Below are 11,737 nucleotides of genomic sequence, written 5' to 3'. Positions count from 1 at the left end.
CATTTTTAAATCTTTTTCAAGAACCAACTTGTGACTTCCAATCTTCTCTATTGTATCCTAGTTTTCTATTTTATTTTCTGCTCTTACCTTTATTGTTTCCTTCCTCATGTATTCTTAGGATTTATTCCCCTCTCTTTCCCATCTTCCTAATTTGATTGCTCACTTCATTAAATAGCGTTTAAGGCTGTAGTTTTTCTTGTTTTTCAAGTTTTTATACGTGGCATTTTCATTATTGTTAGTTCTGTATATTTTCTAATTTCTCCTATGGTTTCTTATTTGACTTGTGAATTATTGAGAAGTGTCTTTAATTTCCAAACAGGTGAGTTTCCTCGTAATATTTTAGTTATTAATTTCTGACAATTTTATTCTGATCAGAGAATGAATTTGTTTGCCATTAAAAACTTTAACAGTGCATTGGCACTTTTTTTTTTTTATGTCAGACTGTGATGAAATTTTGTAAATATTCCATGTGTGCTTTAAAGAATGTATATCCCAGGGGCGCCTGGGTGGCTCAGTCGGTTATGCATCCGACTTTGGCTCAGTCATGATCTTGCGGTCCGTGAGTTCAAGCCCCTACGTCGGGCTCTGTGCTGATAGCTTGGAGCCTGGAGCCTGCTTCAGATTCTGTGTCTCCCTCTCTCTCTGCCCCTCCCCTGCTCGTGCTCTGTCTGTCTCTCTCTCAAAAAATAGACATTAAAAAAAAAAGAATGTATATTCTTGTCGAATCACTATGTTGTACACCCGAAACTAATTTAATGTGTGTCAAAAATACTTCAAGTTTTAAAAACGTTTATTCTTTCCTTACTGCATACAATTTATTAGTGCACCCAAGCTTAGAACTGTTATATTTTCCTGGTGAGTCAAACTTTTATACTGTTAGGTTGTAGCTGTCTTTACCTTTAAAAGTGTTTTTTGCCCTACATCTTTGTTGTCTGATGTATTAGAGCTACACTACCTTTCCTCCAGTTAGTATTTTCCTGATAAATCTTTGTCTATCCCTTTACTTTCAACCTTTCTTTATCCTTATTTGTCAGTTATTTGTCTTGTAAAGAGCACGTAACTGCGTGTTTTTCTTGGCCTAATCCGGCAATGTTTGTGCTTTGACGGGAGTAGTCTTTTAACTTGGATTATAATAATTGATATGCTTGTTAGATTTCAGCCGTAATATTGTGTACACTTTCTCTTTATTCCACTTTTTCCATGCTTCCTTCACGTTTTGGATCGAAGGTTTTTCTTTTCCATTTTCTTCCTTCTACTAGTTTAGATGGTAGACATTCTCTTTCTCTTATTTTAGATGCATGCTTACTGTTTCAAAGTTTCTTATCAGTACCTTTATTCCCCTTGAACAACGCAAGGACACCGGGAGAGGCAAGGAGGGATCCTGCCCTGGAGCCTCCGGAACCCCTCGACTTCAGGCTTCCAAACTTCAGAACTCTGAGACCATGAATTTCTGTGGTTAGAAGCCCCCAAGTTCATGGGAAGTTGTTCTGGTGGCTCCAGGAAACTCATACAGGTGTCGTTTAAAATTCAGCTTTATTGACACCTATTTAAACTTGCTTGTAATGTGTGCAACGTTCCAACTGAAATTTTTCAAAATGTTTTGCGTGCAGACTTTCCCAAGTCAGACCGATTTTTTTCTCCCATTTCTGAGAACAGGTAGTGTTTGGCTCAGCGTTCGAAAGAGCTGAGAGTGGCCCTGACAGGCTTGTGGAGTGGATCTGCGAACCTCCTTGGTCTCAGCGGGGCCACTCTGAGAGCCATCCCCACAGTGGCCTGTGCCTCCCTCGTGCAGCCAGTTCCCTCTTCCCATCCTTCCTTTCCGCAGGCTTCCGGGGGCAAAGCCAGTTGTTTCCCATTCAATTAGCTATACTTGGGGCACCTGGGTGGCTCAGTCGGTTACGCATCCAACTTCGGCTCAGGTCACGATCTCACAGTTCGTGGATTTGAGCCCCGCATCTGACTCTGTGCTGACAGCTCAGAGCCTGGAGCCTGCTTCAGATTCTGTGTCTCCCTCTCTCTCTCTCTGCCCCTCCCCTGCTTGTGGTCTTTCTCTCTCTCTCTCTCAAAAATAAATAAACATTAAAAAAAAATTTAAATTAGCTATACCTAACTTTTAAAAAATATTTTTATTTTTAAATCTTTATTTATTATCTTTTTTTTTAATTTTTAATTTTTTTTTCAACGTTTATTTATTTTTTTTGGGACAGAGAGATTCAGAGCATGAACGGGGGAGGGGCAGAGAGAGAGGGAGACACAGAATGGGAAACAGGCTCCAGGCTCTGAGCCATCAGCCCAGAGCCTGACGCGGGGCTCGAACTCACGGACCGCGAGATCGTGACCTGGCTGAAGTCGGACGCTCAACCGACTGCACCACCCAGGCGCCCCTTTATTTATTATCTTTTTTGTTAGAGAAAGAAAGAGACAGAACATGTGAGTGGGGGAGAGGGCCAGAGGGGAAGAGAGAGAGAGAGAGAGAGAGAGAGAGACCCTTAAGCAGGCTCCATGCTCAGCACGAAGCCCGAAGTGGGGGCTCGATCCCCTGACCCTGGGATCATGACCTGAGCCAAAATGAAGAGTCAGACACTCTAGTGACTGAGCTACCCAGGTGCCCCTAAAAAATTTTTTAAATAAAACCAAAAAAGGTTTTATACATAATTTTATATTTACATATTATACGTAATTCCAATACATAAAACAGAAAAAAAAAAAAAAAAAAAAACGAACGATACCAAAGCTGCCATGTTTGGAGGGCTCTCTGCCTCACAGGCCTGACTGTGGAGCGAAACGAAATCTTTCTAGTTCCTCCCTCGGCCTCTGCAAGGGAATGTCAGTTTCTCATTTTAAAAGTTTGCCTAATAAGTGATGTGGAAAAACACCCTGAGCTAAACCAAACTGACATGGGGACATGACCAGCATTCTAGAATTCTTGCATTTCTCCTCACCCTATTTCCCCCCAGCACCTGCTTTCCAGCATCTTGGTAGTGTGGTTGTCAAAATCCTGAGCCACAGATGCTCTTTCAAACACCACCCCCCACCCCCGAACATATAAAACACTGATTGGGCATTCGCTGTGTGCTCGAGCCCAGCCTAAGCATTTTACTTGTATTATCTCATCAGAATCTCTCAGAACCCCTTGAGGTGGGCATCAGCATTTCCCACACTTCCCAGAGGAAGGCTGGAAACTCACTGACTACAGGGATTGTGTCTCTGTCCGTAGCTTAATCCCCATTTTCCAGAAGAGCAGCCAACAGTGTGTACATCAGCGGGTGGGGGGGCAGCCTGGAAATCATCGCAGTTTATCAAAAGACTTCCCATCATCCCTGCTGAAAGGAAGCCCCCAATCTGGAAGTTTCCTTGAAGAGCTCCCAGTCCAGGTGAGACAGAGATGGAAGGGCCACCGGGCATAACAGATCCCTCCCGAAGCAGGTATTTTCTACAGAAAATGTTGTATTTGGTCCCAATAAGTCCTTGCAGAAATGAATCCAAAAGGTCAGAAAAATGTGATTTTTCAGGCTTTGAGAACAGGCCACTTTTTCTTAGACCGTGTTTTGGGCCCTTCCTTTTGTTTTTTTTGGGTGGGAGTAAAATATACAAAATCAGAAGGCAAAATGGAAAACTTGGTGCTGGGAAGGAAGCTGGGAGAAGGAAGAAACCCTTGGGAGTTTCTGGAGGACAAAAATCCACCTTCATCACTCGTCCCTAGTCTTGTCAAGGTGCCCATCCTCGGACAACTCGAGGTACACCAAGCTTTCTCCTCAGAGAGCCCCAAGTTTCAGGGCAGGAAATGGTCTTGGCCTGGGTGTCTTTGCCTGAGGGGAGCAGCATGACACTTCCATCCAAGATGCTGGAAAGACAAAGCAGAAGTTCATGAGACACAGAGGTCCCAACAGCACTGACTGGGAGGTCAAGGCAGAGGGCGGCGGGCAGGGAACTGTCCAACTTGTCCCCTCCCCCCACCCCACAGTGGCGGGTCACCACCTGGTGCACATCTGTGTTGTAGAAATGGAACTCGGTCTGGCCCAAAGGGAGAAGTCTCAGGATGCCAACAAGGCATCGAAGGGGAGGACATCAGAGAATTTGGGACTTTCCAGGGTGGAGAGTGTGGGAAGGAATTTGCTAAAATCAGACACACTAGGGAAGAAACCTTACGTATACAGAGAGTGTGGGAGAGATTTGGTAAGAAGTCAAATTTTACCAGGCCCACGTGGGCACAGTCAGAGAGGAAACCAGAAGTCACAGTTCACTGGAAACAGATAGATACAGTCAGGAAATCTTGAAGTATCTGGGGAGTGCAAACATCGCATTATTGCTTATTATTCGTCAGAGATACATAAGCCCACACTCTCTGGAGCACCCACGTAGGGGTAGAAAATGGAACAGCGAGCATAGATTCTATCTGTACACGAAATCTCCATGTGGAAAAATACTACAGAAACAGCACAGAGTCTGGACTCCTCAGCCCAGACTCCTCGTTCCAGTTGGGAAGAGACTCCAGTGGGCAGTGCTCCCCTGGATGAGGGGAAGGCGGAAATAATGGACAAGAAGCAGGCGGTTTTCAGCCACCGAGCTTCTAGGATGGAGAGCACATGGGGTGTTCTTCTGTAGCCTTGCTCTGTTTGAGATTTCATTTCCACACACCAGCCCTTCCCATGTTTCCAAGGACATTAGGTTCTAATGAGTTTCCTTCTCTCCACCAGCCATGAACTTGACTGAGAAATCTGTCTGCAAAGGCAGAGGTCAGGAAAGGTAAAAACAACACTGACCACAAGCCCAATTCCCCCCTGTAACCTCAACCCCTAAGAAAGAATCTTATGCCAACCTTGATGTTTCTGGAAGACAATAATCCTGTGCAGGGAGAGAAGGGTGGGTTCTGGAAACAGATGTGCCAGGTGAGGTGAGGGACATTTGACAGCTAGATTTCTTGGGGTGAGTGACCTCTGCCAACACGCTGGGGAACACCCAGACCAGCGCTGATCTTTATTTGTCCAGCTGCCGACTGAACCTGTCCATCTAGGGGTTCTGTAGGCACATCTCCAACAAGTTTTCCATAGGACTCTTTTTTTTGTTTTTTTCAACGTTTTATTTATTTTTGGGACAGAGAGAGACAGAGCATGAACGGGGGAGGGGCAGAGAGAGAGGGAGACACAGAATCGGAAACAGGCTCCAGGCTCTGAGCCATCAGCCCAGAGCCTGACGCGGGGCTCGAACTCACGGACTGCGAGATTGTGACCTGGCTGAAGTCGGACGCTTAACCGACTGCGCCACCCAGGCGCCCCAAGGACTCTTGATGTGTTTCAGCAAAACATTTTCTTATTTCAATCTTCCACTGCGCTTTCAGTTTCACACTACAGGCTGAGCCTCACACCGGGCCCCACTCCTATACATGAACTGATAGGCAAGGATCATGCACAGCTGAGGTAAGCATCGAACATGAAAAGCCAAGAGACTCTTAAAGAAGAGCAAGGTGGGAGGATATCGAGACTAATTATAAAACTGTACATATAATTAGGATAATTAGGCATATATAATTAAGAAAATGTGAGTTTTGCACAAGGCTAGACAAATAGACCAAGGAAGCTCTGAAACACCCAGAGATGGCTGGATGAATGGATGAGAGGATGGATGGATGAACGGATGGATGGACAGGTGAGTAGATGAATGGGTGGATGGATAAATGGATGGATGAATGGGTGGATGGATGGATGGACAGATACCTGATGCCTGACAAAGAGGAATGCAACGAGACATGTAAAAGAATGTTCACAGCAGCACTATTTTTTTTAATGTTTATTTATTTTTGAGACAGAGAGAGACAGAGCATGAACGGGGGAGGGGCAGAGAGAGAGGGAGACACAGAATTGGAAGCAGGCTCCAGGCTCTGAGCCATCAGCCCAGAGCCCGACGTGGGGCTCGAACTCATGGACTCACAGACCGCGAGATCTTGACCTGAGCTGAAGTCGGACACTCAACCGACTGAGCCACCCAGGTGCCCCTCAGCAGCACTATTTTTAGTAGCCCAAACTGGGAAGCCCTCAACTGTCCATCAGTATAATTGATAAGTAATGGTATTTATCCACAACTTATTTCATTGATACTATATCAATACTATACAATATTAAAAATGAACACATTACAGCTAGTCACAATAAGGTGAATAATTTACAAGCATACTGTTAAATAACAAAAGCCAAATACAAAAGAATTCAAAGGGTGTTATTCTATTTGTACAAAGTTCAGAAACTAAACTAGGGTTTTGGGGAATATGTGCTTAAGTGGTAAAACTAAAGAAAAGCAAAGGAAGCAATTTTCAAAGAAGTCAATGTGTGTATAATTAAGATAGTGTGGGTTTTGCACAGGGATAGACAAATAGACCAAGGAAGCTCTGAAATACCCAGAGATGGATGGATGGATGGGTGGATGGGCGGATGGCTCAATGGGTGGGTGGATGGGTGGACAGATGGATGATGGATGGATAGATGGATGACTGGGTGGAGGGAGAGGGGTTTGGCTGGGAAGGCATTTGTGGCTTCTGGGGATGCTGGCATATTTTTTCTTGGCCTGGGTAGTGGGTCCATATGTTCTTCCTTCATAATTATATATTAAGCCATACATTTATATTTTATGCCCTTTCATGTGTGTATTATCTGTCACAAAAGAACTTCTGTAAACATGAAATACCAAAGGAAAAAAATCTAACAAAAGATACGAAAGTGGGAGGAAGGAGAATTGGAGGAAAGGGCCAAAAGGCACAAAATCCCAGTTATAAGATACTGACCTCCTAGAGATGCAATGTACAACATGACGACCGTAGTCAACGCCACTGGGTGACAGACAGGAAGGTTCTCAAGAGAGTAGATCCTAAGCGTTCCCACCACCAGGAGAAAATTATTTTCCTTTCTTCTTTTCTTCCTGCTTTTCTTTTTATTGTATTTATATGAGAAGATGGATGTTAGCTGAACTCTACTGTGATCATTTCACAATATATGTGTCAAACCATCATGCTGTATGTACCTCCTAAGCCATACAGTGAGGTATGTCAACTATTTCTCAATAAAACTGGGGGAAAAAAGGTATGAAAGAACTTTAAAAGAACAATTATTTTTCAAAAGTACCTAAACACATGGTGATCATGGCTGCATAATGTTGAGTATTGTTGACACTATGGAGCTCTACACTTAGAAATGGTTAAGATGGGGGGGTGCCTGGGTGGCTCAGTCAGTGGAGTGTCTGGGTCATGATCTTCTTACCCTGCGTCGGGCTTGGAGCCTACTTAAAAAAAAGGTTAAGATGGTAACTTTTATGTGTATTTTGCCACAATTAAGAAAAATTCCTAAACGCCCAGAGAGTGACCTAAGTACTAGGAGAGTGACCCCATGTGGACATTTTGGAGAAGTCAGTAAAGGTATCAATTGTTGGTTATAGCATAACCATGGAATTCTTACTGATTTTTCTCCCTTGGAACTTGACAAGCTGACTCTGGGAGAAGAGGAACAAGATAGGAAGATTTGCTCACCAGACATCAAGACTTACTCTAACACTAAAGTAATAAAGTCAGTGTCTTATAATAAAATAATAAGTAAAGTAATAAAACAAAGTAAAAAATTAAGTAATAAAGGCGGGATAGAAGATCCACAGAAACACCCTGAGCACTCAGACACGAGCACGCACAGGGGAGGCACGCGGGTGGCCGGACGATCACTGGGATGCTGGTTTACCAGGGAGTTACCCAAGGAACACATGCAGGGAATGTCAGGACGGCGTCATTCATCAGAGCAGAAAACCAGAAACAACCTGCCGTCCATGAGCAGGTAAGATAGATAAAGAAAGTGTGGTGGGGCGCCTGGGTGGCGCCTGGGTGGCGCAGACATCGGCCAGGTCACGATCTCGCGGTCCGTGAGTTCGAGCCCCGCGTCGGGCTCTGGGCTGATGGCTCGGAGCCTGGAGCCTATTTCCGATTCTGTGTCTCCCTCTCTCTCTGCCCCTCTCCCGTTCATGCTCTGTCTCTCTCTGTCCCAAAAATAAATAAACGTTGAAAAAAAAAAAAAGTGTGGTATATTCCGACAATGGAAGGTAGCATAGTAGCAAAAACAGAATAAGTGGGGCTACCCCTATGGCTGAATCTTAGAACTCACGTTGAGCGACGAAAGCAAGTCACAGATGACACAAGGTATGGTTCAAGAGCTCAGACGCAAGAAAAACTAAAAAAATATATTGTTTAGGGTTGTATAGCAATGTGATTTAAAAAAACTATTAAAAAAAAACTATTAAAGGGGTGCCTGGGTGGCTCAGTCAATTAAGCGTCTGACTCTTGATCTCAATTCAGGTCTTGATCATGAGGGGTCATGAGTTCAAGCCCCACACTGAGCTCTGAGCTGGGCATGAAGGCTACTCAAAAAAATAAATAATAAAATAAAATAAAATAAAATAAAATAAAATAAAAATAAATAAATAAAAATAAAATAAATAAACAAAAAATAAAATAAATAAATAAATAAAATAAAATAATAAAATACAATAAAAATAAATAAATAAATAAATAAATAAATAAAATAATTTTAAACAATTAAAAATGTGAAGGGTTGATGACCGTCCAGCAGGGGTGATGGAGAATTCTGGAAGGGAAGCCTGGTGGGCTGGGGGAGGAGCCTAAGGCAATCACCAGTGATGTGCTGGTTCTCGAATCGGGTGGGGGGCTAAAGGGCCCATTTACTGTTATAATTTATAACTCACGTCTATGATGCAGACACTTGTTAGTATGTGTCAATTATTGTGCAATAAAAATGGAAAAGCAAGAGAAAAGCGCCTAGACCTGAGTCGTGGGGAATACTAGCTTCTCCAGACAGGGTAGCGGAGAGGGGTGTGCACAAAAGTGTGAGGGGGTGCTGTCAGTGAGGTGTGAGGACAGCCAGAAACTGCGGCATCTCAGAGGCAAAGAGAAGCTCCCAGAAGGAAGAGGGCTGTCCCAGGTTGTGGCTTCTAAGAGCAGGGCGGGAAGATGAGGACTGGAAAGCGTCCCGGATTTGGTCACCCAGGGGTGACCCCTGGGCTTGGAGGAGCAGTTCTGGGGGAATAATGGGGCACAGGCAGGAGCTACACTGTGGAGAGAAGGACCAGCAGAGGCCTAGGGAAGACAGCCCCTTCCTCAGTGGGGCAGTCACGAGGGCAAGACAAGGCGGCTGACTTCACCCTCCTCTGTACGGGCGCCCCCACCCCCACTCTGTCCCTTCTCCCAGGAACAGCTGGTCAGAGGGGAACACGACTCCAGCTGGACATGCTATTCTGGCCGCAAGGTTGTGACTCTTCGGTCCAGCCAGGACTCCTGGGGGGAGGGAAGGGCCTGGTCTCCTGTCCTTATCCTGGAAGTCCGAACCCCGTGGGGACAGAAGGAGGAGGAAACCAGAAGGTAAGGGTATTGGGGTGCCTGGGAAGGACCCTGGGGTCCGGGCCTGGCCTGTAAGGGTCAGGGTCTCTTCCCCAAGCCAGGGGCTACCCTCTCTGGGTCCCACAGGTCTCCCTTCCCTACTCCCTGGGCAGCTGGACACCAAGCAGCCCTTGCTGTGTTCTGCCGTGTGGACAGACACTGATTTGATCTCCGCAGACCCAGGTGGCCTGTAATATCACATCTGCGGTGCAAGAACTGGCCCGGCTTCCTCCCAGCTGAGGAGGCCACAGCCGGCCACCCTCCCTTTGTTTGTCTTGGGAGGGGCAATTGCTGAGCAAACAGGGAAGGGAAATCCTGGATTCTGTCTCCTCAGCTTGATCAGCCGTTACCTAGGCCCGGAGGCCTCTGGGGCCCGCTCAGGCCCGGCTCCTTCCTGGCCTGGTGTGTGTGGAAAGGAGCTAGGGTGACTGGTGTATAGAAAACCCAGGGCTTGGCCTTGGTGAATGTTCAGACAAAATAAACCCCAACTCAGGAGCACAAACAGAAGTTCACTGAGCACTTACTGTGTGCCAGGCCCTGGGCTGGGCACCCCACATGTCAGAGCTCTCTGATGCAACCCAGCCACCATAGGAGGTGGGCATCGGGATCTCCAGTTTCCAGAAGAGGAAACTGAGGCTCAGGGTCAGGAAGAGAGGACACTGACAGAGACAGAGGTGGGATTCCCACCCAGACCTCTCTGACCCCTACACTGTGCTCTGAACCTCAGTTCGGCTGTGGAGCAGTGCGGGGTGGTGAGAGGCAAGGCTTCAACAGGGGCCCTTCCCTTCACCTCCCTTTTTTCTCCCCCAGAGACTGTGCAGTTATCCAAGGCTCCAGAGCCGGCAGGTGGAGCCCTTCCCATGGCTGAGCTCCTGCCCCAGCTGCCTTGGCCCCCATCGGTGGAGGGTGGTGTCCAGGACTCATCAGTCCCTGCAGCCGAGTGGCAGAACCAGCAGCCACGAGATGGCAGGGCAGAGGGCCCATCCCCTGAGACCTGGAGGCTCCCGGAGGTGCCTTCCATTCACATAACACCATCCAGTGATGGAGAGTCACCCCCTTGCACCCCGCCCCCCCAGCGCCTACGGCTGCCGAGGACCCCAGACCTGGAGAGTCTACCCCAGGACAGGTCAGACCCCGGTGTTGGGACAAAAGAGAGGTGCTCTCTCTCTAGGGACTCGTGCTCAAGGGTGGCTGACACTGTCCAGGTGCAGGAGCTGAAGGTCAGTTGGACTGAAGTTGTGAAATAGGTACACAAATAAAACCAGGCAACTGGGACTATGTGTTGAGACAACTGATTCTGAGCTCCCTGCTCTCCGCAGAGCACCGCCTATTAAGGGGACACCCCTTTCGACACACCCAGTGTTTCTCCTTCCTTTTTTTTTTTTTTTTTTAATTTTTAAAAATGTTTATTTCTTTTTGAGAGACAGAGAGAGAGAGAGAGAGGCAGAAAGAGAAGGAGACACAGAATCCCAAGCAGGCTTCCTGCTGACGGTGTAGAGCCGGACATGGGGCTCGAACTCACAAACTGAGATCGTGACCTGAGCCAAAATCAGGAGTCGGAAGCTTAACCAACTAAGCCACCCAGGTGCCCCTCTGGTGTTTTTCAAACTGTGGATCATGACCATTTAAGGGCCGTGAAACCAAGGTAGTGCGTTGCAAACAGAACTTTTTCCAAACAGAAATAGGGTAGAATTTAAAATACAATGTATGAGGCATAGTGAATAAGTGGGGTTTCCTGCAACTTTTGTGACAGTACATGTATTTATATATATATTATGTACATATTACAGGTACTTCTGGTACTGGAGACCAGTGTAAAAGGTATGTCTTGCTGTAGCTCATGGGAAAAAAAGAAAAAAGAAACTTAAACAAAACTTCTGTGAATAAACGCTGCCTCTGGCACAGGGAGACAGGAACTGAAAGTTCAAGGCTGCAAGGGGAAAAGAAGAAAGAACTATATTGGCTCTGAGTAGAAATATCCACTGTGGTTTCTTCTAACAATGGATGCTAGATAAGAGTTAAGGTTTATGAAATAGAGCTCTGTGTATCAGTGTGGAGAAAACTCAGAAACAACGATGATGGAGAAAACAAGTTGCAAAATGATACAGTAGGAGGCTAATCGTGTGTATCTTTCAAAAGACACTGAACAATAGGCTATATTGTTGATAGATGCATCCTGATGTCAAAAAAAGGATGAGAAAGGGCACAGGAGGAACACAGCTTCAGGGAGGTGGGTACCTTGGGGGTAAGACCAGAGAAAGGAGGGATGGGGAACTGGGCCTTTGGCTGTGCCTGTAACAGTTTATTTCTTTTAAA

At 46.0% G+C, this 11,737-nt stretch overlaps 1 protein-coding gene and 1 long non-coding RNA gene across 3 annotated transcripts in view; one reads left to right on the top strand and one right to left on the bottom strand.

Moving 5' to 3' along the window:
• Positions 1-2,639: 2,639 nt before the first annotated feature.
• Positions 2,640-11,737, bottom strand: part of LOC123578309 — a 10,856-nt gene continuing 1,758 nt past the window's right edge. The window contains exon 3 of the long non-coding RNA XR_006702298.1: positions 2,640-3,844. This is a non-coding gene — a long non-coding RNA (uncharacterized LOC123578309). The remainder of the gene's footprint in view (positions 3,845-11,737) is intronic.
• The window catches only part of GRAMD1A (GRAM domain containing 1A), a 23,773-nt gene continuing 23,069 nt past the window's right edge, over positions 11,034-11,737 (top strand). The window contains exon 1 of one of the 2 annotated variants that reach the window (XM_045440935.1): positions 11,034-11,261. In XM_045440935.1, the coding sequence (XP_045296891.1) occupies positions 11,197-11,261 (65 nt within the window). In that variant the 5' untranslated portion in view covers positions 11,034-11,196. The remainder of the gene's footprint in view (positions 11,262-11,737) is intronic. The other variant, XM_045440937.1, reaches the window with a different exon arrangement.

The sequence above is a fragment of the Leopardus geoffroyi genome, chromosome E2, assembly GCF_018350155.1.
Source record: "Leopardus geoffroyi isolate Oge1 chromosome E2, O.geoffroyi_Oge1_pat1.0, whole genome shotgun sequence".
In the NCBI taxonomy this organism is placed as follows: domain Eukaryota; kingdom Metazoa; phylum Chordata; class Mammalia; order Carnivora; family Felidae; genus Leopardus; species Leopardus geoffroyi.
The sequence above is the reverse complement of the archived record's forward strand: the minus strand, read 5'-3'. Positions and strand labels throughout refer to the sequence as shown.